Source organism: Nematolebias whitei, chromosome 11 (assembly GCF_014905685.2).
Source record: "Nematolebias whitei isolate Nwh7 chromosome 11, NemWhi1, whole genome shotgun sequence".
Taxonomy (NCBI): domain Eukaryota; kingdom Metazoa; phylum Chordata; class Actinopteri; order Cyprinodontiformes; family Rivulidae; genus Nematolebias; species Nematolebias whitei.
Window position 1 is genome coordinate 28,267,839 of NC_056508.1, and position 26,728 is coordinate 28,294,566.

Here is a 26,728-nt window from a genome sequence, read left to right on the forward strand (position 1 = left end):
TGATTTTAAGAGTTTCAAACTTCATGCTCAATAATCCAGGTAAAAAAATCCAACTATTTTCAGTCAGGTCATCTGGATGGTTTCTTTTTTTGTTGAGACATTTCGTCCTTCATCCAAAGGACTTCATCAGTCTGAGGAGCCCCAACAAATTCAGTCCCACAAGCATCACACTCCCATAGTGGACCACCCAGTTTGATGGTGATAAGATGGTTACTGGGGCTTGCCCTCTCCCCCGTCAACTCCTCCGAGGCAGCCATAGCCAAAGTGGTTCAAAACATCAAAGTTCATGCTCAATAATGCAGATAAAAAAAAAAAAAATCACCAGCAAACTGTTTGGTCCACTATGAGAGTGTGCTGCTTGTGGGACAGTTTGTTGTGGCTCCTTGGACTGATGAAGTCCTTTGGATGAAGGATGAAATATTTCAACAACAAAAAAAAGAAACTGTCCAGATGACCGGACTGAATTTTGTTGGATTTTTTTTACCTGGATTATTGAGCATGGACTTTGATGTTTTGAACCACTTTGCCTATGGCTGCCTCAAGTTGTTGACGAGGGAGGGGTCGGGCCCCAGAAACAATCTTATCACCGTCAAACTGGTTTGTTCACTATGTGAGTGTGCTGTTGTGGGATGGAGTTTGTTGTGGCTCCTCGGACTGATGAAGTCCTTTGGATGAAGGACGAAACGTCTGAAAAAAAAAGAAAACTGTCCAGATGACGTGACTGAACGATGTCGGATCATGAAAAGCGCTAAACCCCACAGCAGAAAAATAAAATAGTTTAGCCACAATGTTCAGTCCATTTATTTGACAGAATGGGGCAGTACAGTGTTGAAATTGTCCAATGATCGACACACCGCTGTCGTACACTGCAAGGGTTGAACACAGCACAGCTATCTGATCCGAGGTCAGCCTACTCAGAAGTCATGTAATACAGTAAGACGTGGCCTGACAGGAGTAACGTTACATTTACAGTAAATGATCTTACCATATGGCAGCTGCTTTGCATCCTCTTGGCAATGATTATTACGGTTTGCTACAGTTATGAGTGCAAAAGTCTAAGACTCCAACAAAAAGAAGCATATTAAATTAGGAATTTACACACGTGAGCAGGAGGATGGAGTTCTTTACCATAGGAAAGAGATTTTGGCAAATAAATTGGGATTTATATGAAAATGTTTTCCTTTTATGCAAAGGAAATCTGTACAGAGATGAAGGTGTTGCCAAAGAGAACAGAACAGATTGTGGATGCAGCAGCTCAGAGGTGGCTTTAGCTTTTTTTTTTTTTTTATCATCACAACTTGCATGAACGGAAAGACATTAGTGGAGAACAGCAGAAAACCAAATCAACTCTCCCTCAGACCCAACAGATATGAACAAACACAGCGATGCAGGAGCATCTTCACGCCAGGGCCGTGTCAAGGATTGTGCTGCTCTTGAATCGTCTCCGTTAGTTCCTCTTTAGTGAAGCAATATGTTTTGTTATTAATCAAAATGTAACTACAACATATTTCCTTATATTGTGGTTTTACTACTTGATATCCAGTTTTTTTTTCTAGAGAACTGGAATAGAGGGCAACTACAATGAGCACAGAGAAAAACAACTGTGATCGTGTGCTTGATTTCTCTCATCAGCTGCTTTGAGCAGAGACGTGTTCACACCTCCACATCAGTGTTACCAAGATAAAAAGACTGAAACTTCTCAACAGAGTTCTGCGACTCCTTAAACAGTGGAAGGTTTTTCTTTGAACCCCAAATGAAGCAGTCCTGAACACAGCCCTGCACACTGTCTCAACACAGCGCACACATCCAAAAGTAACACCTATCTCCAAACCATTCGTTTTTTAATAACTTCACTTTTCATTCAGCAAACAAACACATCTGTCCCTAACAATTTTCACACCATGTGTTACTTTTTTAAATTTCTATTATTTCCTTGACTCATATCGATATATTTATGCTTTGGTTAGTCCATGAGCGTTTATAGATGGGTTGCAGGCCCATGAGAGTGTGCATCATCCTGATTGGTCCCTGACCCGCCCCTATGCATTCTGCATCTCTTTGCCAATTTTGTAACTAAGGATCTTATTCCAGTCGATCTTGGTGCGTGTGACAGGCAGCTGGCGACGCAGAGCCTTGAAGGTCGTATCAGACATGGTCTGGTAGTTCTCATTGATCGCAGTCTAAAGGCAAGAAATAGAGGCAAACAAGATAACAGTTAACATAATAATGCTTTGTTTTGACATAAAATGCCTCAGTGTTCATTTAATGTTAAATATACAAAAATAAAACTTGCTAAAGTTGATTTGCACAGCAAATAGCACAAAGTAAGCAACAGGGGCCTTACCTGGTATTCATTTTCTGCGTTCTCGATAATGTCAACAAATTCCTTGGCTGTCTGGACTTCATTCTACGAAAAACATGAAATGATCCTTTTAGCCCACACAATCAGAGGTGGTTGTTTTACAAACTGATGACAGGCGGTGCAAGTGACTGTTGAACAAACTGATTTCACTTACAGTCACAGGAACTGAATCTTCGATCTCCTTATGGCTAACCAGCTGCACATTCCCATCTTCGTAATAGTGCACCTGGGGGAAAACAACAACATAAAAAGCTATTAGACAAATGATGGTTGGAAAAATATTTCTCATTTATCTTTGCTGAGGAAAAAATATATATGTATATAGATCTTAAGCTAAAACTGTTTATTATGTTGATATTTTTTATATATGGGGTTTAATTAGAAAATTTTAGTTAAATAAAAAAAAAAACCCCCCGCAACATTAACCATTTGGGACAACTTTTGGCAAGTTTACATTTCTTTAAGTAGCTTCATAAGGTATTTGACCAACAGGGCTTTGTCACCCTATGATTCTGGGATAGAGTTGCCAAACAATATTCAGACTAAGCAGCATTTGTTGTTCATAAATATATTAAGGTTCCACCATTGCTACGAACAAACAACAGTAGTACAGTTGGTTTGAGTGAAGTGCTGTATGCGCCACCCTTCATATATTCTCACCAACTGGGAGTCTGTGACAACATTGCTTGCTGGCTCAAACATGTATTAGTGGTGGACCAGCATCAACCTCAGTCATTTCACACATCCCACATTGAAAGTGCTGTACGAAAGAGACTATGTCCCCCTTATAAGACCGACATCTGAAATGTAAGAAGGCAGCTACAGAGTCCCAACTTACTGTAAATATTCTACACATCATTTTGGACAATCTTGGATGTGTGCTTAAGGTTTTTATTTTAATGGAACAAGATGACAACCTGAAGTTGAACTCGAATTTTACAACGTTAGCCTTCAAAATGTACACTAAGTCAATGAGGCGACTATTTTTTTTTAAGTTGCTTCAATATATTATATGTTATCTTGAATCCAAAGTACAAAAAAAAATGGAAGTTTTTACATTGGTACACATTTAAAAATATTTATCAATGAATAAAAATGATAAAAATCTCCTTTTGGGTCAAATATTTATAGGTATAAATACTTTTTTTTTAAAACAAAATAATAGTGCACTGACCTGAATTTTCAATACTCCAACCACATGAGCAGTGGACTGACCAAGGGTGAGCTTCCACTCTGACCTGCAGCGGCCATTCCTTTGTTGGAGAAAGCAAAAGAAGTCTTCTATTACAATCAGACAGCAGCACAAGAAGCTTAAAAAAAAAAATCGAAGACATCTGCTTTAGGGTAATCAGCTACACAATGAATGTTTACATATATTCAGATTCAATTTTAAACAGCTATTTGAAAGGAAGACGCTATACCAGAAGTTTTTGGGTTGAAACTGATGGCCCTCAATGCAGGCTATAATTGTCTGCTGACCATCAACAGTCTTCTCATAAACCTGCAACACACAGATATGGTGAAGAGGCCGTCAGTGATGCTTAATTTTAAAGTTGCCAAATCTTTTTGTTGACCGTACCGTACAGACTCCTGTAGGGTAATGCTCTTTGACGTAGGCACTGAGGGCAGTATCACAGGCATCTCTCCAGCTTCTAAGAGTCCAGTCTCCTTCATAAGGCTGCACTTCGCTAACCTCTTTTCTTAAGTGGTCAAACTGGAATGATAACTGGTTACGGGGATCCAGGAAACGGCCCTGACCCAAGTCACCATGCTCTGTGATCAGAACCTACAGAGGAGAGACAAACAGAGTGAAGATTCTCGTCTTGCAGCTTTACTCGTTTCGAAACAAGATTAATAAGAAAAACACACCGGTTCGTCATATCCCTCCAGTTTGGCAGGAGTAAACTGATCCATGTTGTACTGGGCAAATGAGCTGTACAAAACAATTGGAAAGAAGACAGAAGAATGTTCAAAATCTTTTAAAAACACGTTTTAAAAATGAGCACTTCAAAGATGGGTTATTATGGCCTAAACAATAATAAACTGACAGGGTGATTCTGTGAAAATGAGCATTTCTGATGCAAGTTAAATATTACTCACTGAGAAGCCCCCTCTCTAAGAAGGTTGTCATTGTTAAGAAGAAGCCGCACATCTAATAGGAAACAACAAATCATCATTTGCACCGCGCTAATTGGAAAGACAATAACAAAACTTCACTTGACACCTGAACATTTGTTTAAGCACAAAAAGCACAACACATATTGGCTTCTGAGAAAAGTGCTGAATTAGATGCTAGAAACAATCAACTTCAGCATTAGCACAATTTCCTTCAATGTATACAGTTTACCATTCCAACTAAATGCATTTGATCTCATTTGAATAGCTTTATTAATCAAATTTAGAGTTTTTATAGGTTTTCCCTTGAAAAGGAGATGCTGATCTGACTGCCTAATAAAAAAAATTAAAAAAAGATTTGCTCAGCGATTTTAGTTTAGTCTCAAAGCACAAAGAATTGACTACTTGATCAAAAGCCTTAAGTACTGTATGAGCAGTACTCCAGTGAATCTTTTAACAGCAGAGCATGAACAGGAAGCAGTCAGACAGAAAAAGTGGGTCCAGGTCCTTATTAGTCATACTGCAAGAAATATAAAAAAAAGTTATGGATGATATGAGTTTAATCACAGGATGGATCACAAATACAACACCTAGTTGTGCATGAAGCACTCCACCCAACACAGGCAGTGGGACAAACAGTGGCTAACATGATGGTATTTTATTTAATTCAATGCACTACAAGTGCAATACATTAAATTACATCAATACCAGATTGAAGGAAAACACCGCTTTGAGTAATTTAGTAATGAAAGGCTGGTATCATAAACAAAATGATTTGGTCATCCTCAACTTCTTACCATTGAAGACCTCGTTAAATTCTCCTGGAGGAGCATGAGTCACAAAATTGGCTGCTATGCGGACCTGTAGAAGCAAATTAAACTCAAATTATTAAATGTTACTATGCAACTAACACAAGTGCATGGCTATTATGCCTGACACTGCTCAAGTAAAACAAATATATATTCAAAATTAGGCTTTCCATCAGAAAGTTTTGATGAATACTGGTACAAAACATTCCTCTGATAAAGTCAGTGAATAACAAAAGCAGCTGATTGCAAAACATGCCAATACATTTTACAAGTAGCATACGGATCTGGAAAAGATACTTAACTGAATCAGCTAAAATAATTGTACATACGTAAATATTATTAATTAGAAATCAACTTATCGAGTGTTTTTACTCTTGGAGAACAATCAATTAAATTGGACTATATAATCAAACATGATGCGATTTAGGAAAGTCAGGTCTCCGTCTTTGGATTTAAAAATAATCTAAAGTGAACAGATTCCTTGAATCAATAGCTCAGTTTTAATGTTTTCACAAGTCAAATGATCATTGTTTCTATTATGTAACTTTTACAGAACAGACTAAAATGAGAAGTAGTTTGTCTGAACAATAAAAACTCTTTATGGTGTCAATTGTCACTTTACTTCTCCATACAAGGTCAACAGACCAGTGCATCAGGGGAATGTTGACTTTCTTGCTTCTAGTTTTAAAACTGCCTGTTGGTGGTTTTATTTGTATTCACCTACGTGGCAAAAAGACAGATAAACATCTTATGTTTTACTTTTGTGAACTTTGCCAATAAACAGTGTTGTTTCCAGCTGTCACTAGTTTAATGCAGAGTGAATCTCCAACTAAACTTAAGACTCGTGATAGACTGATTCCAGGTCCAGAAAACTATTTGAGCTGCAACCGAATCTGCTTGACCCAGAAAAGCAAAGTAACATTAGCTGATAATGTTAGCCAGCATTTAGAGAGAGAGAGTGGAAACTTTTCAATTTGTGTAACATGCAAAGAGGCATTACAATGCAGCTTAGAAGTATAGAAACCTATATTTAACAATTAAGTGACCATAGCGTCCAGTGAAAATCAAAATCTCCCAGCATTTGACATCGCCGCTATTATTAAACAACTGAGCTAGTTAGCTAATGGTAGCTTAGACACAAGTTTATCATTTAGGTAGGCCACCAAAATCTGGCACTGTCGGTCCAGGTAATAATATTTATCGCACCTAAACGTAAAACACAAATACCCCGGTATAAATACGGTAAAGTGTTAATGAACAAAGACTTCGAACCTTCTCTTCATCTGACAGCGGCTCCTCAAAGTCGGCCATCTTGGCTCTGTGTGAACCCACCTACTCCAGCTGACTGACAGATCCGCTGCTGCGTCCGTCATTCACAAACATCAAGACATTAAAAAAGTACGCCACGCAAACACACAATGGTGTGAATTTTTACAGTATTTTAATGTAAATAATAAATAATAGTAAAAATGTGTTTTACCAGACAGGGCGTTAGCAGTCTACTTCCTGTTGGGTGTTTAACAAAATAAAAGCACACGCTTCCGTTACGGTTATGAACATTTTTCTTAATGACATTAATAAATAATTGTTCACTTGTAATAGGTATTTTTTGTTGTTGTACCGAAAATTACTAAGTTATTCGGGAATTTTACTTTGAATCACCCAGAAAATACATTTAAAGAAACTATTTTATTTTGAAAACAGGAAGCTTTAACAAAACTTGTGTCGTTTTTCTGATTTTTCCACGAACGTAGTTCCTTGTGTTTTTGGATCAACACTTGACACTAGCGACGCAGAATGGGGTCACGGGTATGAATAACCGCAAATAACTGATCAATAGAATAAACAGAATTTTTTTTTGTAAATGTGCTAATTTGAATTTGCTATCTCAATTACGTTGTGACAATTTGAGGAACAAATCAATTAGCTAGCTTTCAAGTCAAGCTAACAGATAAACACAAGTTCGGTTGTTTTGCTCTGCAGCCGGAAGTTCCTGGTCAGAAGGCTCTTGCTATAAGTACCGCTACTAACTAGTTGCTTTGTATAACGAATAGCTATTATTTTATTTCTTTGTATAACAACATGGGCAATTTCTAAACTGTACTGCTCTGTGTTTGTGTAAAATCGTGCTAACTCCACCAGCCTTCTATGGATGGCTAGCTTCCTAGCTAGGAAATGAATAAGACATTGTTCGCTGTTAGACAGTTTATTTCACTGAGACGCAGTTGTTCTTCTGCGGTCTGTCAGGTGATGACCAAACAGGAGAATATTGCAAAACTCTACAGAGAGCTCAGCCTCTTCCCATCCCTGAGCAGAGCAGACGTAGGACCTGTCATCACCTCTCAGTATGGAGGCAAATACAGCAACATCTACACAGGTGGGCCTCATCTCTGTATCTGTGAAGCAGGGGTGTCCAGTCCTGGTCCTTGAAGCTCACTATCCTGCATGTTTTAGAGGTTTCTTTGCTCCAACACACCAGAATCAAAGACGTGAATGGACACCCCTGCTCTAAAGTGTTCTGATTTTTATATGGAGATTTTGTATCTAACATATTTGTTTTCTTTCAACTGCAGAATGGAGCCAGCGGGATCTGGATAGGAATGAGAATGTCAAGTTTTGCAGACAGTACATTGTCTTCCATGATGACAAGTCTGTGGTCTTCTCTGGAGCATCTGGAAACTGCACTGAAATCAAAGGAGAGTACGTACAATGCTGATTTGTCAACCGTAAAGAAATAGTCTTTGATTTTAGTCTACCTTTGAGCAAGCTGAGCAATACCTCTTTTGATATTTTCATATCAGAGTGCTGAGTAAGGACTCTCCTTCTGGGGAAATGAAGGCAGTTGTCAGAGAATGCACAATCAAAGGAGAAGAGAAGCAGTTTCTGGAGGTGTGTTGCAATCTGTCTGGCTTAGACTGAGCAAGAGCTTTTTTTGTTATCACAAATTTTTGTCGTGGTTTCACCTTGACGCTTGATTACACATATATAATGCCCTTCTTTGCCTTTGTTTTTTATGATTTTCTGTTTTTATGCTTGTTTTACTTTACGGCTAATTAAATTTCCATTTGAATATCTTTGACGTTGCTTTCTTACCAACATTTATCTTGCTTTTTAGATTTGGAGTAAAAACATGAAGATGAAGAGCATCAATCTGACAGCCTTAAAGAAGCACGGCAAAGTCTATGAAGATGGTAAGTTTTTAGAGGAGACAAATGTTTTCCTCTCTTTAGTTTATTTGCAAGTTTTCTGTTATTCACACTGTGTTCATCCTCAGAGCAGTTTGGCTGCTTGGTTTGGTCTCACTCTGAGACCCACCTCCTGTATGTGGCAGAGAAAAAGAAACCCAAGACTGAATCTTTCTTCCAGGTGTGTCTACATTTTTGACAGGAAATAACACTAAATTTTAGAGGAGTAAGCTTCGGTCATATTAGACGTAGCAAATAAATAACATCAATCAACTATTTCACTGTTTCGTGGTGTTTGTTAATATTTGCTAGAATTACTTTTTTTTTTTTTTTCAAAAAGTTGTTTGAAAGTCATTTTAAATATATTTTAAAGTTATATACGTGCTCTTAAGAGAAAATGCATTACCAAATCTAAAAGAAATACAGTAGTAAACGTATTAAATATGCTTACATTTTGAACAAATCTCATGTTTTGCTTTGAGTTGTTCAAGCAACAATCATTAAGAGCACTTATTGTGCCATTAATATATGTTTTGTCCTTGATAAGATTAGTGTTGTTCACCATTTACCAAAAGTTGAGGGTATGTATTTAAACATATATGGCTAGTAGTTTTTTCTTTTCTCTGTGTAGGTGGAGTCACCAGAGCTGTTTTCAGTTGAAGATGAGGAGGAGACCATCAGGGTGGGGAAAAAAGAGACTGTGAAAGTGAATGCAGTTCAATTTTATTTAAAAAATTATAAAAAATATATATATTTTTCATGTATGACATATTGTTGTGTTCTTTAATTTATTTCCTGCAGGGGGAGCAGTTTGCCTACCACGAGGACTGGGGGGAGGCCTTGGTTAGTAAGAGCCATCCTGTCCTTTGTGTTTTGGACATTGAAGGGGACAATGTCTCCGTGTTGGAAGGAGTGCCTGATGATATCTCACCTGGACAGGTTGGCACAGCACTGGCAATAATTCTACACTTTGCTTTAATGTATGTGCACTTATTGTGTGCTGACGCTTCTTTGTGTTGAATTGGTTTTGGTGGTATTTTGTTTTCCTCTCTGTAGGCCTTTTGGGCTCCAGGTGACACAGGTGTGGTCTTTGTAGGCTGGTGGCATGAGCCCTTCAGACTTGGCCTCAAGTACTGCCCTAATCGAAGGTGATTCCAGTTTACACTGATCAAATATAAGTCACATCAAACAGCTAGACTGGGACAAGTGTCTTAGTAGACCTATACTTGAGTGTATTTATATTTCTTCAACAGGTCTTCGTTGTTTTATGTGGATCTTACTGGTGGAAAATGTGGTAGGTGATAACAGTCCAGAAAGTAATCATTTGATGTACATTTACATCTGATTAGCTTTTGAATTGTATCCATTTCAAGATGGCCACCACAACTTGTTAATGTTAACAAACACAGAAATATCTAACTTTACAGACAAGCTAAAGTTTAATGTGGTAGTAGCTGAGAGTTGTCCAAACACATACAACACATGCAATAGTTTACCAATTATCAATGGAGTCAACGCTGCCTTATCTGTTAGCAAAATATCTCATGTTCCAGTGAACATATTTTAAAGAAACTTTCAGAAAGTAATTATTGGACCTACACATGCTTAACTTTTGGAGTCAACCCAATTCAAGATGGCTGCCTCAGCTAACTGACCTTATAAAACAAAAATTATTATAACGGTCAGTTTTGCAGATATTGAGCTAAAATCCAGTGTGTTAGAATTGAGAGGCATTCCCGCAGATACTCAAAACACCAACAGGTTGCTTGAGATCACTAATGATCGCCCATTTTATTATTTTGAAGATATAGCCAAAGCAACTATCACTAATTGTTTTTCATAATAGGATCATCAGAGTTTAAAACTCTGACATGAGAGAAGGCGACTCATATACATTCTTATGAATGCTTGGCTCTGATTTTTCAGTCTTTATTTCTTTTTTCATGGCATTTTCTACGATGCCATGAGTCTGACTGAAAATAAATTATTAGAAATAGTTTAAATAATGTGAAAGTATTGTTTAATTTTAACTCCGTATAAAACTGAGTACGTATGTTTCATGTCTTGTATTATCTTTTTTAATTATAAACATCTCTAAAAGGCTTATTATGAGTCTAATGACTTGTGATATGATGGCATAATGCAGATATTGAACAGAAAGTTGTTTTGTTGTAATTTTAGTACAAGTTGACATGGCTACAAAATATTGCCGACATACGTTTCTATGTGTGCAATCTCTATTAGAGCAACTTTCATCAGGCACCAGTGCAGTCTATTCCCCAAGACTGAGTCCGGACCAGTGCCGGATTGTCTACCTAGAATGTTCTGTTTATGGACCACACCTGCAGTGCAGCAAGCTTAGCATGGTAATCCTTTTTTCAACATATGCTGTTAAATTTTCTCACCTTTTGTAAAAGTAGACTCTTCAGTAAAAAATAAAAAAGTTATTATCACTTACATTAGTTAGTAAATACACACTGTCACTAGCTTTGTCTTTCATGTATAAATATTTTTGTTTTAAGTACGACTGGTACACTAAGAAGACCTCGGTGGTGGTGGATGTTGTTAGTCGACCTAGAGAAGGTGAGAATTTCTTGTCATCGTGTGAACACTCCTTGCTCTTTGTGCATAAAACTTGATGTACACCTTTTCGTTGTGCTTGTTGTGCATTTGCCTGACGTTTCAGACGGCTTTACTGGCATCTACAGTACTCAGCTGTCACCCCAGTGCTGGTCTGCTGATAGTCGGCGTATTGTTGTTGCTTGTCCACAGCGCAGCCGTAAGGTATGTTCGGCTACGAGCAAACAGATGAGGGGACGGGAAAAAAAAACCCTCAGCAGAGAATATGGTTCTCTTAAATGTCTGTGTTCATGTTGGATCAGATGAAAGAAGCAGACATATTTTATTTTTACAGGATCTCTTAGTGGTGGATATAAATACAGGCAGCATCACCTCCTTGACTGCAAGTTAGTCACTCAGTACATATTATTATTATTATTATTATTATCATTATTATTATGTTATGATGATGTTGTTGTTTTTTTACAGAGTCTGATTTTGGTAGCTGGTGCCTGCTAAACATAGAGAGAGATCTGATGGTGGTCAGCTGCTCCTCTCCCAACTGCCCTCCGAGTCTGGTAGGTTCAACGTTTTCTTTTAAAAAACACATTTTTGATGTTGCATTCGGTACAAACAATGTATAATACATGCCACATAAATAAGATCTTTGGGGGAATTTTATGAGGGCTTAAATAATTAAAAACTAAACGTCATCTGATGGAGGAGCCTCTGTGTCATAGCAGTATTTTTTTGTTTTTCTACAGAGAGTGGGTTTTCTTCCAGGCAGAGAGTCTCAGGAGGAAGTTGTTTGGGTTAATTTGGAAGAATCTCAGTCAATGCCAGAAATAGATTGGCAGATCATGACTTTCACTCCTCCACCAGAGCAAGAAAACAGTCAATACAGTAAGAATATATATGTTTTGTTTTATCTGTTCTTTCTTCTTCAAAAGTCAAAGGTAAAGGACTTTAAATTTGAAAATTATCAATTGCATGCTTCAATCCAAAATGTTAGGTTTTTGTTTTGTGTTGTCTTTTGTCCACTGCATTAAGATTTCAAATATTATCCATTATTTGTGAGCTATATTTACATTTCTCAGTACAGTTTTGTTTAAACGCATAGAAGCAACAGCTAATGTTAACTGTCAGTGTGTACTTTTGTTGATATAAAGTAAAAACAAAATGTGTAGGAAACGCTAACAGCCCTATTTTTAAGCATGACAAGCGTTTAGGTGTGCCTTGAGTTCTTTAATGTTTTGGACAAGAACAGAAAACTTGCGTACTTCGAAGCACATTACACGCAAAGAAAGTGAAATGCTGTACTTTCAAAAACATTACAAATTTTTGTTACAGATTAACTTTTACTGTCAACAAATAAAGTGTTTGTATTTACTGACAGTAAAGGTTAAAAAAGGAAAAAATCTTTGCACACAGTTACTTTAAACTAGTTTCCCCATTACACTTAGATCCAAAATTGAAACAATTTGTGTAACATCTAAATATTTACTTAATCTCTGAAGACTTGTGAAAACTTCAGATTTGTAGGATATCAAGTAAGTTTTAGCATTTGTTCAACTTGTGAAATGCAATGTGCGCAGAGTTAAATATTATGATGCTAACAAATGTTTCTGTCTTCTAGCGGCCCTTGATTTCGAAGCGTTGCTGATTAAACCGAAGGAGTTTAAAGGAAACGTGAAGCTGCCTCTAATTGTCAGCCCTCATGGTTTGTTTTCAGTATTGTTTTTGTTCATTATAATTTAATTAAAATTGTCTAATATTGATAGGATATGTTTGTCTTTTTGTCCAATGCCAAACATATTTGACTACAACAAACACTTACATTATGAAGTTTTCATTTTTGGGATCTGTTTAGTTAAGAGTGCCTGCAGGGAGTTAAACAAAATGTTAAATTATACTGTATTTTTTTGGAACGGAGCCTATAACTCTATAAAAATGTAAGATATTTTAAATATATTGAACACGAGCTTTCTGTTTCATTAATAACTTTTTTTTTCGTTAGGTGGTCCTCACTCCGTGTTTGTTGCTGAATGGCTTCTGTCTCCTGCTGTGCTGTGCAGGATGGGCTTTGCTGTCTTATTGGGTAAGTTTGCATGAAAAGGTGCAGTGCACGTTCATCTGATGCACTCCAACAGTGCAGTCTTTGTTTAGTTTACAAGTCGTGCAAGATAAACTTTTTGTTTTGTGGCATTTTTTAATGCAGAGTTTTCTTAATCGTGCACAAGTTGAGAGCATAAAAACATACAGATTTTAATCTTTTTATTATTCAGACATTTGTTTTAATATTTGTACATATTATTTGATATGTTTTACTAATTATAACCACTTCTGCTGGTGAGAACTGGGTAAAAAAAGCAGCGCATAAGCAACTGAAAATACAAGAAGTACAAACGAGTCTTTTCTTAGTTTTTGTTGACCTGCCTATTTGGTAGTTCATGCTTGCAGAGCCTTTTTTTGTTCTTGTTTTGTTGTATTAATGTTCTTCCCCCCCTCAAAATCCACACATATTTTTCTTCTAAAGTTTTCTGGTCAAATAATTTGCCCTCATTTTTTGTTCAATACTTTTAATAAAACAGGCTGCTTAATCTAGCATTCACAATATTCTTGTGCCTAAATCCCAGACCATGCTGTACGGAGGTTTTCCTGTAGCAACCCTGTACTCAGCATGCCGTTCAGATACAGATCCTGTTCAGCCATTGTTTCACATCTTCCAGTGACTCTGTGTGGTATTATGTTTTACGTATGAAGCAGTCACTCTGGGTCTCCTGTTCCTCATTTTGAACTGCTAATATCATTTTATACAGCTGCACAAAAAGATGTTTAAATTGCACTAATTTCTTTAACATTTCCATGCCTTTTCATTCATTCATGACTAGTTTTCTGTTTAAGATTGTACTAATTTATTTAGGTTTTTAAAAAATATTTTTATGTCTGTCTTAAATGTAAGTTTTATTAAAATGTATTCCATGCTGTTATTAAACAGCATGGAATACATTTGCATTGTCTTCAAGACAAAAACCTGGAGGACCCTAAATTTTCTCCTTTTTAACACAGACAAGACTGAGGTTTTAGTTTTGGGACCTGAGCATCTTAGGAATAAATTTTTCAGTATTTCACCGTCCTTGGATGCATTAATCTGTCCTCCAGCTCTAATGTTAAACATCTTGGTGTTATTTTTGATCAGGACATGTCTTTTATCCCCCACATTAAAAACATTACTATAACCACCTTCTTCCACCTGCGTAATATCACTAAAATTAGAAACATCTTATCTACAAATGATGCAGAAAAATTGGTTCATGCATTTGTCACGTCTAGACTGGACTATTGCAATGGTTTATTATCTGGATGTCCAAATACTTCTTTAAAAAGTCTTCAGTTGATCCAAAATGCTGCTGCCAGAGTCTTAACTGGAGTTAGTGGGAGAGATCATCTCTCTCCAGTTTTAGCTTCTCTCCACTGGCTCCTTGTCAAATCCAGAACTGAATTCAAAATAACCTACAAAGCTCTCAACAACCCAGCTCCATCTTTTATTCGAGATCTTGTTCCGTATTTTCCTAACAGAGCACTTCACTCTCAGACTGCAGGTTTACTTGTGGTTCCTAGAGTTTCCAAAAGCAGAATGGGAGGAAGATCTTCCAGTTATCAGGCTCCTCTCTTGTGGAACCAACTTCCAGTTTCTGTCCATGAGGCTGACACATTGTCCAGTTTTAAGATTGGACTCAAGACTTTCCTTTCTGATAAATCCTATAATAGTTTTCAGTTATACTATTTCTATCTTAACATTTGATTCTTGTCCTGCCATTGTGTATCTATTCCTCCCAGACACAGCTGGTTGAAGCAGATGACCGCTTGTCCTGAGCCTGGTTCTGCTAAAGGTTTCTTCCTCATGAGGGAGTTTTTCCTTTCCACTGTCGCCTTCATGCTTGCTCAAGATGAGAGTCTGTGATGAAGTTAAATTCAAAGCAGTCTGCTCCTCTGATAAATAATGTTAAATAAATATTTTTATATATAAATGTTTCTGTCCAGGGCCCTGAGATGACTTCTGTTGTGACTTGGCGCTAAATAAATAAACTGAATTGAGTTGAAGTTTTATATCCCAACATCTTGGTTATTGGCTTGAGTGGCCTGTTCTGATGGCTGTTTATACTGGGCTCCCTGAGCTAAGAATAGGAGCCATTGGAGTGTGTTTAACCAATCAAATAATCCAACGACGTTCAGTTCAGTTTCTCAGACCCAAGAGGTCTTAACTGCCAGTAAAGATCAAATAATTTGCAGGTCTTGAAGCAAAAAAACTCAAGAACCCACATTCTTCCAGTTTCAACAACGAGGCAACATTTTGACTCATGCATGTGTTCAGTTGTATAAAAACAACAACATTACAACACTGACTGCTAATGTTAGTTCCAGTCTTAATACTACTTGTGATTGTGTGTGTTATGTTTTAGTGAACTATCGTGGCTCTCTTGGGTTCGGCCAGGACAGCATCCTCTCGTTACCGGGCCACGTGGGTGTTCAGGATGTCAAAGATGTTCAGGTAAAAGCAAAACCAACATTAGGAATAAATACAAACACAATTCTTTTCAACTATGAGAATGTTTTTCAAATCAAACAGAAATGATCCTAAAAATTATATTTTGCTTCTGCTGAAGAAATGACTAGTTGTAGCGTTATGATCCTTCTGTTTACAGAGTTGGTTTCTGTATTTAATAAAAAGTAGTAGCCAAGTCACGACTAGCAACGACACTTTTTGTTTATTTTTCTTGTTTTATTCTCATTTTTATCTTAGTCTGCTTCACAAATGTCTGTTTTTGCATGTTCTTCCACCAGTTCGCTGTGGAAAGTGTTCTGAAATGCGGTGACTTTGACCCTCAGAAAGTGGCAGTTTCTGGGGGCTCCCATGGGGGGTTTCTAGCGTGCCATCTAATTGGCCAATATCCAGGGTTCTACAAGGCTTGTGTGACCCGCAACCCTGTCGTCAATCTGGCCTCGATGATCGGTAGCACAGACATCCCAGACTGGTAGGTCTCCCTGTCCACATAACCAGACCACATAACCACATAACCACATAAACATAACCTACTCTCTTATCCAAATTATTCATATGGTGAAAATGTCCATCATGCATTAACAAATAACCATGGTGTTTTTATTTAATACATTTTATTGTTTCATCCTTTAAAGTGCTACATCTGTTGTTGTCGGCTACCCAGGCTGCCTAATTTTCAATGCAGGCACTGTTGGTAAAGAAGGTGCATTTACGTAGTTGACAGGTTTTTATTTTTTTCCACCAAAAATGCAAAAATAAATCTGTAAAATCAGTTTTATATATTGACCCATTTTTATATATTGAGTGAGATCTTGTGCTTGACCATAAATGTGTTGGAGACACTATATCGAGACCACCACTATGCACCTGTTGATGTTTTCTGGTGATCTTTGCAGGTGCATGGTTGAGGCTGGTTATGACTACAGTCCAGACTGTCTCCCTGATCCTGCTGTATGGGAGCAGATGTTAAACATGTCTCCCATTAAATACATACCTCAGGTACAATATCTCTAGAAATCTCAGTTTCTGGCTCATGACCTCATTTCTTTGATTACACATGACTTAATGAAATGTAATCTCTTCTTTTAGGTTAAAACACCAGTGCTGCTTACTTTAGGGGAAGATGACAAGCGTGTACCTAACAAGCAAGGAATTGAGTACTACAAAGCTCTTAAGGCAAAGCAGATCCCGGTTCGGTAAGCTGACACTTGTATGATTTTTTTTTTCTTGGTATAGTCAGTGTATTAGTGGAGTTGCTGCTGCTCCTTCACTAATGCTCTATTATGTGTTTCTCAGGTTGCTGTGGTACCCAGGAAACAACCACTCTCTCTCGAAGGTGGACGCAGAATCTGACGGGTTTATGAACATCGCTCTGTGGATTATTCAACATTTGAGTCTGTGATGGTCAACTTTCAACTAATCACATTAAGACACTACTTTGTGATTTTATTTTTCTGTTTTGCAGTCCAGTATAAAGCCAAAGCTTTGTAATTTTATATTCAGACAAAACACCTCGTTTCTTCGTAATCTAACTACTCTGTTGGAAAGAAAGTAATTTTAACATCACACTTGAATAAAAGCATCATTAATGCAACATAAATTATTTTTATGCAGTTAATATTCTTACTTACTTTTAAATACAGAAAACAGTATAAGGGCTTTTCATTCTTTTAGCTTTGATGGGTATACATTAACAATAAAACTTGTTTTATAATCATTCTGTTCAAAGGGTTATTGTTCTGAGTAATGGTTTTGTGCTAAATCAATTATTTTCTGATGGTATGTTTTAATGAACTTAATAAACTGATTTTTACATAACAGTTTGAGAAATCTTTCAATGCATCACAGTGAGTTCAAATTGTGAGAGATTTGAGCAGAAATAACAAAATCCCTTATTGCACTAACAGTTTTGTTATAATCTTATATCACTGTAGTCATTTGATATACGGGGCTTCTCTTATCAAAAACTACAAAAAATTGTTTTGAGTACTTAAAGATGTTTAATATGTGAGCTCCACAGCTTTACACAATCAGGAAAGTTTAGTGAGGTTGCAAATGAAGTTAAAACGGAATATCAATATGGTTGTCACCAAATTCATGATGAGCAAATTATACTGAGGAAGATTCAGACGTCATCACTTCTTCATTTCCCTCTACACTGGCTCAGTGTCATGGTTTGCGGTTAGGAGCGAACCCAGAGTGCAGAACAGGGACTCAACTCGGCAGATATACAAAAAAAGGATTTTAATGGTAAATAAAAGTACAAAATAAACAAGCTGACGGAACAGCAAAACTTACATGAACTAGGCACGGGGAACTCAGGCGACAAGAGAGACACGGGGAACTCGAGGGACCAGGAAGACTCAGGGAAAGACTCAGGGCAAGACTCAGGACAAGACTCAGGAGACCCAAGGGAGAGTACCAACGAAGACGACCCGACAAAGGACAAGACAGAATAGGACTGCTTAAATACTGGGAGAAGACGAGACATGATGACAAACAGCTGGGATGAGACACAGGTGGCAACAATGGAAACTAATGAGGAAGCACGAGGAAAACAGACACAAACCGGGCCACAGAAAAGTACCATCCTTACACTCAGAAAGTTTCAGTGTGTTCTGAGCCAAGCACAGTTTCACAGATTTGAATACTTTGGTGCACAAAGTGCACAAACTATTTAAGATGCATCATTATTCCTAATAATGTTCATTGTGAGGAAATCGAGTTGTGGGAATTAAATTAAGTGTAGTTTGGCAGTTTTCAGTAAACTGCACTCAAAAGTGTGGAATCTACAGTATTTGATCGTATTCCACCAAATAAAGTGTTTCCTAGGACCTACAATTCTTGTTTTAATAAATGATTTTTTTTCTCAATTAAAATGGATCTCAAAATTACACTTGTATATTTTCACTGCATATGGTAAAAGGACTGTACTTATATAGTGCCTTTCTATCTTATTGAGATACTCAAAGCGCTTTACACTACAATCTGTTCCTTCATTTACCCATTCATACATCACTCTACTAGATCTATACAAGAATAATCAGTGCTTTATCACATTCATACACCGATTGGATACACATTAGAGGCTATGAGGGTTTCAGTGTCTTGCCCAGGGACACTTCGACATGTGACTGCTGGTGGATTCAAACCCCCAACTCTCGCATTGGAGGACGACTGTTCTAACCACTCAGCCATAGCCGCCCCACATGAGAGTTTTACAACTAATATATATACAATACATATATAATATGTATAATATACAAACCGAATTCCAAAAAAGTTGGGACACTAAACAAATTGTGAATAAAAACAGATTGCAATGATGTGGAGATGGCAAATGTCAATATTTTCATCCATCCATCCATTATCTTTACCCGTTCATTCCATTTTGGGTCACGGGGGACGCCGGTGCCCATGTCCAGCAATCACTGTGCGAGGGGCGGGGTACACCCTGGACGGGTCACAAGTCCATCACAGGGCTGTCAATATTTTATTTGTAACATAACATAGATGACAGATCAGATGTTTAATCTGAGTAAATCTAACATTTTAAAGGAAAAATATGTTGATTCAAAATTTCACAGTGTCAACAAATCCCCAAAAAATGTTGGGACAAGTAGCAATAAGTGGCTGGAAAAAGGAAATTGAGCATATAACGAACAGCTGGAAGACCATTTAACACTAATTAGGTCAATTGACAACATGATTGGGTATAAAAAGAGCTTCTCAGAGTGGCAGTGTCTATCAGAAGCCAAGATGGTAAGAAGATCACCAATTCCACCATTGTTGCGTAGAAATATAGTACAGCAATACCAGAATGGTGTTACCCAGCGTAAAATAGCAAAGACTTTTAAGTTATCATCATCAACCGTGCATAACATCATCAAAAGATTCAGAGAGTCTGGAACAATTGCTGTGCGTAAGGGTCAAGGCCGTAAAACTACTGGATGCTCGTGATCTCCGGGCCCTTAAACGTCACTGCACCTCAAACAGGAATGCCACTGTCAAGGAAATAACAGAATGGGCTCAGGAATACTTCCAGAAAGCATGGTCAGTGAACATGATCCACCGTGCCATCCGCCGTTGCCAGCTGAAACTCTACAGTGCAAAGAGGAAGCCATTTCTAAGCAAACTCCACAAGCTCAGACGTTTGCACTGGGCCAGGGGTCATTTAAAATGGAGTGTGGTAAAATGGAAGACTGTTCTGTGGTCAGATGAGTCACGATTTGAAGTTCTTTATGGAACACTGGGACGCCATGTCATCCAGGCCAGAGAGGACAAGGATAGCCCAAGTTGTTATCAACGCTCCGTTCAGAAGCCTGCATCACTGATGGTATGGGGTTGCATGAGCGCCTGTGGCATGGGCAGCTTGCATGTCTGGAAAGGCACCATTAATGCAGAGAACTATGTTCAGGTTCTAGAACAACATATGCTCCCATCTAGACGTCATCTCTTTCAGGGAAGACCCTGCATTTTTCAACACGATAATGCCAGACCACATTCTGCAACAATCACAGCATCATGGCTACGTAGGAGAAGGATCCGGTTAAGGAAATGTCCAGCCTGCAGTCCAGATCTTTCACCTATAGAGAACATTTGGCGCATCATAAAGAGGAAGGTGCGACAAAGAAGGCCCAAGACGGACAACTGTCAAGTCAGCAGTTTTCCCCATGATTGTGTAGCCTACAGAGCTAGACTGAGAGACCATTTAAAGAACTTTGCAAGTGTTTTACGTTAATTAGCTCAACTGCTTAGAGTGTGGCACCAGGTGTCTTCAATACTGAACCTTTTCACAATATTCAAATTTTCTGAGATACTGAATTTGGGGCTTTCATTAGTTGTCTGTTATAATTATCAACATTAAAAGAAAAAACATTTGAAATATATAAGTATGTGTCTATTGAATGAATTTAATATGCTCAATGAGACTACCTGGATAAATAAAGGTTAAATGGGAAAAAAATAATAATACTATGCAAGATTCACTTTATGAATGGAATTACTGAACTAAATCAATGTTTTCATCAGTGATATTCTAATTTTATGACCAGCACTTGTGGGTGTGGGTGTGTGTACTTTTTATATAAAGAACTTTGCTGTAGAAAGTGTCTAAAATTCTTACATTTATATTGTGTAATGCAAATGCAGTCTTTATTTTGTATAAATGAACAAAACATTACTTGATTTGCTGACACATGATTGAAACAGGGTGGCACAATTTGTAGAGCTGCCGCCTCTCAGTGAGCAGGTTGCTGGTTCAAATCCCAGCCAGGTGCCTTTCTGGGTGGAGTTTGCATGTTCTCTCGTTGCATGCATGGGTTTTCTCCGGGTACTCAGGTTTTTCTCTCACAGACCAAAAACAAGTATGTTAGGCTGACAGGTAACTCTAACTTGTCCCTAGATGTGAGTGGGAGAGTGAATGGTTGTTTGTCTCTATGTGTCCCTGTGATGGACTGGAGACCTGTCCAGGGTGTCTCCTGTCTCTCACACAGTGATAGCTGAATATGGGCACGAGTGACCCTCGTGGCCTGAAAAGGAAGAAGTAGGTAAAGATAATGGATCGATGGATGGATGGAACTGAAACAGTGCTTCAGACATGCTCGTAGATCCACTTGTCCATCAGATGTCTTCATCACTGAAGCTTTGAAGCTTTTTGGCACAATTGTAAAAAATGCTGCAGTGCTTCATGAGGCTTCACATGCCCACCACACCAAAATCTTCAATGTTTATTGAAAAGTTAGAAACTGAGAAAGTTATCCAACTTTATCTCCATCACTTTTTATTGTCTGCCTACTGTAACAGTGTTATATCGAGCATGTTGGTGTTAAAAATGATTTGTATAACGTTTGTATTTTATTTATTTTAAAGCGAATCTGCTCTTGATGTCCCTCATGAATATGACATATGTCACATGGTGTGTATCACACTGCTGCATATATGACTATATGCTTTCACTTCTGCATAAATAGACCCATTTATAGCCTACATCAGCAAGAAGCTGCGTGCGCATCGTGCCATCTGGTTTCTTTTCACTGCACAAGCCGTTAGACAGTCTTTTCAACTTGCATTCTCTTCACTTGGATCTTAAACACTGCTAACTTTTATCCTGATTTTAACTTTAAGATCTTCGCTGCTATGGTAAGTATAAACTTTTTTACAGCAAAAAATTTTACTGCATTCAGTCAATGGGAAAATATGTACTTGTGGTATTGCTCCATCACACAAAGAGAAATGCGAGTAGAAATTTGCTGTTATTTCGAGCAGCTTTCACGTATAGTGTGATGCTGCATGAATGCAATGCAGTTTTTTTTTATATAAATTTGTTAATGTGCTTAAATAATCTCTTTTAAGCCAATACTAAGCAGCTCATCTGATTTTGTTTTCTCAGGATGTGGTGATACTTCTTTTCCTCAGTCAGTTTGTAACAGTAGGGAGGACGTTAGATATCATGTTCTTCCCATGTGACGCTGATGTGAATTCTACCAAAGTGGACTGCTCTCAAAGACCTCTCACCAATGTCCCTGACTTTAAGTCTACTTTTGTTCTGTCCATCAATTTGAGTCTGACCAAGATAGAGAAAGTGAAGCGTCATGCTTTTGCAGGTGTCCCAAACCTGAACACTCTGGAATTAAAGGGCAATTGTCTGCCAGGAAAACAGAGAACCCCGGGACAAGACCATTGCAAAATGGAACTAGACCGAGAGGTCTTCAAAAACCTGCAAAATCTTACATCTCTGATTCTGTCAGGGAACAGCCTCACCTCAATACCTCTGTTACCTGAGAACTTGAAGGTCCTTGATTTACAAAATAATTGCATTGTCAATATTGTTGCCCCCTTAAACACTCCAAATCTTGAAGTTCTCTTACTTTCTTATAACTGCTTTTATGCAAACCCCTGTAATCAATCTCTTTACGTAAACGAGACTGTTTTCAGAAAACTCCCTAAACTCAAAAACCTTACATTGGGGTATGATAATTTGACAGTTGTTCCTAAGTGGTTGCCACCTTCACTTGAGGTACTTGATTTAAGAGAGAATATAATCACAGAAGTCCCAGAAGGAGCCTTCGCCAGCCTGATAAACCTCAAGTACCTAAATTTGGAGTGGAACTGTCAGCGTTGTGACCATGCAGCAAGACCCTGCTTTCCTTGCCCGCAAAATATGCCTCTGAAATTACATACAAACTCACTTTATTCTGAAAATAGCTCCATTGTTTTCCTCAGCTTAAGAGGAAACTCTCTGAAAAAATTTCCTACGGGCCTTTTCACACCACTGAAAAAGTTAAAGGGACTGGACATCTCTGACAACCTTCTGGCATATGAGATGCAAAATGGCACCTTTTTTGGAGAACTGACAAGCCTCATTTGGATTAGTCTCATCTATAACTATGAACCACTAAAAACATTTCCTAAATTGAACCTCTCTCCCTCTATTGGCAATATATCGTCTTTGCAATACCTTTTGCTGAGTGGCAACTTTTTCCATATGCTTTCGGAAGAGAGTTTTGAAGTTTTGTCAAAACTTAAACAGCTAAAATTACTAGAACTGAGAATGAACTTTATTAGTAAGTGTAACTTGACCTCTCTAAACAAAGTAACAAATCTTACAACTGTAATCCTCTCCCAAAACATGCTTAATTTCCTTCCATGCTGCTCAACATCATCATTTGGGGTTGCAGCGCTAGATAGCTGTCAGAACCAGAACTCGTATACACATAATTTCCAAGACAGGCCTTCCATTATAACTGATCGAGAACCAGTGTCTAGAGAGGATGTTTGGGAATCCACTAAGTCTAATGAGCTGGAAAGGAAGGAAGGTGGTGTATGCCAAATTCCCTCACTTTGGGACTTTAAACACAAGTACTGTTCAAATAAGCTGACATTTGATCTTTCTCAGAATGACATTTTATCGCTCAACAAAAACGTGTTTTTAGGCATGGAAAATGTGGTTTGCTTAGACCTTTCGTTCAATTACATGAGCCAGACATTGAGAGGTGGGCTGTTTGATAGCATGAAACATTTGGTATTTCTTAACATGTCTCACAATAGACTTGATCTTTATTATAAAGACATTTTCAGTGAACTTAATGCCACACTGAAGGTATTAGATGTTAGTAACAATGACTTTCATTTTAAAATGAAGGGTATGGGCCACCGTTTTGAATTTCTTCAAAATCTGTCCAGTTTAGAAGTACTAAGTCTGGCAAACAATGGTATTGAGATGCGGATAGATCAGCAGCTGAAGAGCAGGTCTTTAAAGTACCTTTACTTCTATGGAAATAATTTGGGCATAATGTGGAGTTCTGCAAACAATATTTACATACATTTTTTCCAAAACCTGACAAACCTCACATACCTTGACATCTCCAACAACAATCTGAAGTCGATCTCCTCAGAGGTGCTATGTAATTTCCCAGTAAGCATTATGAGCCTGCGCATCAGCCACAATCCTCTGACGTATTTTCCCTGGCAAAACATCTCCACCCTCAGCAGTTTATGTCACCTAGACCTGAGTCATAACCTCATGAATGAATTAGCTCCAAAAGCAATACGGTTTGGAGCCAACTTTTCCTTTCTGGACCTCAGTCACAATCACATTACTTTTATTCCTGAGAATTTCTTCAGTGAAGCAAAGTCTTTGCGGTATCTGTTTCTCAGTCACAATCAGATCAAAGAGGTGAACCATCAGCACCTCCCTGCACCCTTTCTAAATGGCAGCGGCCTTCAGAGACTCACTCTACATGAGAACCCATTTAAATGTGACTGTAATACATCCTGGTTTGCAGACTATTTAAAGACCACATCAGTAAAGATTCCTTATTTAATGACACTTGTGCGTTGTGAATTCCCAGAATCACTAGAAGGACATATTCTACTATCCATGGACCAGCGTTCCTGCCAGGAAATCTATGGCAGCTTGGCCTTCCTCTTCTCTTCCTTCTTCGCTGTTATGTTCACTGTTCTTCCTCTGCTGAAGCATCTCTATGGCTGGGATGTGTGGTACTGCTTGCAGATCCTCTGGGCAGGACTCAAAGGCTATTCCCAGTTGCCTGGTAGTGATTCAGATCATTGTTATGACGCTTTCGTTGTGTTTGACACCAGGAACTCAGCTGTTAGGGACTGGGTTTACAATGAGTTGACTGTCAATCTGGAGAACTCGGACAACAGGAGGTTTTCTCTTTGCTTGGAAGAAAGAGACTGGATTCCTGGGCTTTCATGTATTGACAACCTACATAATGCTGTCCACAGCAGTGTGAAGACAGTGTTTGTACTGTCTAGAGGGGCAAATGGAAGTGAGTTGGTAAATGGCGTGATCCGTCAAGCTTTCTTCATGGTTCAGCAAAGGCTTCTGGACGAGAAGGTAAATTTAGCCTTTTTTCTCTAATATTATTTAGATGTCACGCTTACACTGTTTGAGATGATGTCATCTTTTCACAACCCCACATTGTCTCTGAAACTTTCCATATAAAGGTTGATGCAGCTGTGCTGGTTCTGCTGGATGAAATGTTTCCGAAACTGAAGTACCTTCAGATGAGGAAGAGGTTGTGCAGAAAGTCGGTGCTGTCCTGGCCAAGAAACCCAAAGGCCCAACCCCTGTTCTGGAACCAGATGAGAACGGCATTGTCATCAGATAACCTTAAATTTTATGACAACAACATGAGTGAAAGTTTTATATAATTTCTCTTTAACAGGAAACTGTTGTAGAATATTTTATGTGACGTCGGTTTGTCAAACATAATACTTTGTTAAGGTAGATATTTTTTCTTTCCCTGTTTTCATACATATTTCACTCTGAAATTATATTGTAATGAGAAAAAAATAATTGTGGAGATTATGAGTCATCATAGGAATTTAAAATCCCTTTAAAGCACTTTAAAGTAAGCTTTTTAAGTTGATTGTCTGTCATGACAGAAAGCCTACTATAGATGATCTGCTCTTATTATATTTTCAATCACAACAAAGTAATTCCTTTTATTTTCTACACCTATGTTTGATTTCATGTTTGTTTCTTTTTGTAAAATACTTTTTGTTTTTACTGAACATGGGCTAACGTGCAAGTTGCTGTATTGTGCTGCAAAAATCAGTGAAAACCAAAAATAGAACAAAACAAACACTACATCCTTTTGCTTGAGTAACTTCATTTTCATTACAAGAGTGACATAATGCAGTGTAACTGTAAAACACCCCCACTTCTAGTTCCAACATCTCACTTCTCTTTGGTTAGACACAGGGGGAGGAAATGAAACTCGAGATTACTGTATTTCTTACAAGTTACAGTTCCTCATCAACCGCCGTCCAAAGCCAAAGAGTCACCTGTGATCCTGACAGGTTTTACGTAAAGCTAACATGCAGGTGGTCACTGTAGCATGGCTGCATGAGACAAAACGGTGATGGATCGTTTGGTGGATCTCAGCCTTTTCACTCTGAGCCACAAAATAACAGCAGCAAAGTCAAAGAATGACAGCAGCCTAAACAACTATGAAGGCAATTTTTCATCACTTTATGTGAGCAATTTTTAATATTTTATAAGTTATGTGTCATAAACAATTATATTTAAATGGTATTTGTTTCAAAACCATGAACTGCTGATTTCACAACTAATTATCACTTTTAAAAGTCATTGATACTTATTAAATTGTCATTATATCTTTGTAGTAGGCCTAATTATTTATTAAAACATTTTGATAAAATCAGGGGTGGAAGTAACACTCTACACATACTCACATTATTGTAATTAAGTGGATTTTTGGAGTACTTGTACTTTTATGAGTATTTCTCTCAAATGTGTAATTTTACTCATACTTAAGTACAATTTAGACCATGTAACATACTTCTCTACTTTTAAAATCAGAAGTCGCTACTGAGTACGGCCACAATTTGATTTAATATTCAAACCGTTCATCTGCATCTTTGTAGCCAATAAGGCTCTCAGATCACAAACGTGCCAGTTACCTATGACGTAAGCAAAGGACAACTCTGTAGAGTAGAGAGTCATTTATGGACCGAAGAGTTGGAGAAAAAGACAAAATGGAGACAGAGGACAACACTGTCAACAGAGAAAATGAAGAGGTACAGGCTGAGGACGAGTGCCCGTGGCCGTACCTGGAGGAATGTTTCGTGTACAGAGGGTGAA

At 37.9% G+C, this 26,728-nt stretch overlaps 3 protein-coding genes across 3 annotated transcripts; 2 read left to right on the forward strand and 1 right to left on the reverse strand.

Annotated features, from left to right (window-relative positions):
* Nucleotides 1–824: 824 nt before the first annotated feature.
* capza1b (capping actin protein of muscle Z-line subunit alpha 1b) lies at nucleotides 825–6,625 on the reverse strand. The gene is made up of 10 exons (XM_037684832.1): nucleotides 6,559–6,625; nucleotides 5,275–5,338; nucleotides 4,463–4,514; nucleotides 4,232–4,295; nucleotides 3,942–4,148; nucleotides 3,784–3,863; nucleotides 3,537–3,615; nucleotides 2,517–2,588; nucleotides 2,345–2,407; nucleotides 825–2,180 (listed from the first exon to the last, which is right to left on the reverse strand). The coding sequence occupies exons 1-10, from the start codon at nucleotides 6,595–6,597 to the stop codon at nucleotides 2,040–2,042; spliced, it is 861 nt and encodes a 286-aa protein (XP_037540760.1). The 5' UTR covers nucleotides 6,598–6,625; the 3' UTR covers nucleotides 825–2,039.
* An 836-nt stretch (nucleotides 6,626–7,461) lies between these two features.
* On the forward strand, nucleotides 7,462–17,284 carry apeh (acylaminoacyl-peptide hydrolase). The gene is made up of 22 exons (XM_037684833.1): nucleotides 7,462–7,663; nucleotides 7,860–7,986; nucleotides 8,088–8,175; nucleotides 8,402–8,477; nucleotides 8,561–8,652; nucleotides 9,103–9,177; nucleotides 9,273–9,410; nucleotides 9,528–9,619; nucleotides 9,725–9,765; nucleotides 10,716–10,837; nucleotides 10,994–11,054; nucleotides 11,158–11,255; nucleotides 11,386–11,437; nucleotides 11,520–11,608; nucleotides 11,795–11,933; nucleotides 12,667–12,750; nucleotides 13,048–13,128; nucleotides 15,494–15,582; nucleotides 15,876–16,066; nucleotides 16,491–16,593; nucleotides 16,684–16,790; nucleotides 16,891–17,284. The coding sequence occupies exons 1-22, from the start codon at nucleotides 7,462–7,464 to the stop codon at nucleotides 16,994–16,996; spliced, it is 2,253 nt and encodes a 750-aa protein (XP_037540761.1). The 3' UTR covers nucleotides 16,997–17,284.
* A 2,502-nt stretch (nucleotides 17,285–19,786) lies between these two features.
* tlr9 (toll-like receptor 9) lies at nucleotides 19,787–25,272 on the forward strand (the record flags this gene model as incomplete). The annotated part of the gene is made up of 3 exons (XM_037684829.1): nucleotides 19,787–19,806; nucleotides 22,012–24,955; nucleotides 25,066–25,272. Coding segments are annotated over 3 exons (3,171 nt in total), but the record flags the coding sequence as incomplete, so codon positions are not given.
* Between the last annotated feature and the right edge of the window lie 1,456 nt (nucleotides 25,273–26,728).

What these genes read in the sequence shown, in the direction of transcription:
- capza1b (XM_037684832.1), bottom strand. Translation starts at nt 6,597, where the DNA reads ATGGCCGACTTTGAGGAGCCGCTGTCAGATGAAGAGAAG. An exon ending in TTTCAACCCAAAAACTTCTG is followed by an intron (nt 3,616 to 3,783) that starts GTATAGCGTCTT and finishes TCTCCAACAAAG; the next exon opens with GAATGGCCGCTGCAGGTCAG. An exon ending in TTGGAGTATTGAAAATTCAG is followed by an intron (nt 2,589 to 3,536) that starts GTCAGTGCACTA and finishes GTTTTCCCCCAG; the next exon opens with GTGCACTATTACGAAGATGG.
- apeh (XM_037684833.1), top strand. Translation starts at nt 7,462, where the DNA reads ATGAATAAGACATTGTTCGCTGTTAGACAGTTTATTTCACTGAGACGC. An exon ending in TCTTACTGGTGGAAAATGTG is followed by an intron (nt 9,766 to 10,715) that starts GTAGGTGATAAC and finishes AATCTCTATTAG; the next exon opens with AGCAACTTTCATCAGGCACC. An exon ending in AGGATGTCAAAGATGTTCAG is followed by an intron (nt 15,583 to 15,875) that starts GTAAAAGCAAAA and finishes TTCTTCCACCAG; the next exon opens with TTCGCTGTGGAAAGTGTTCT.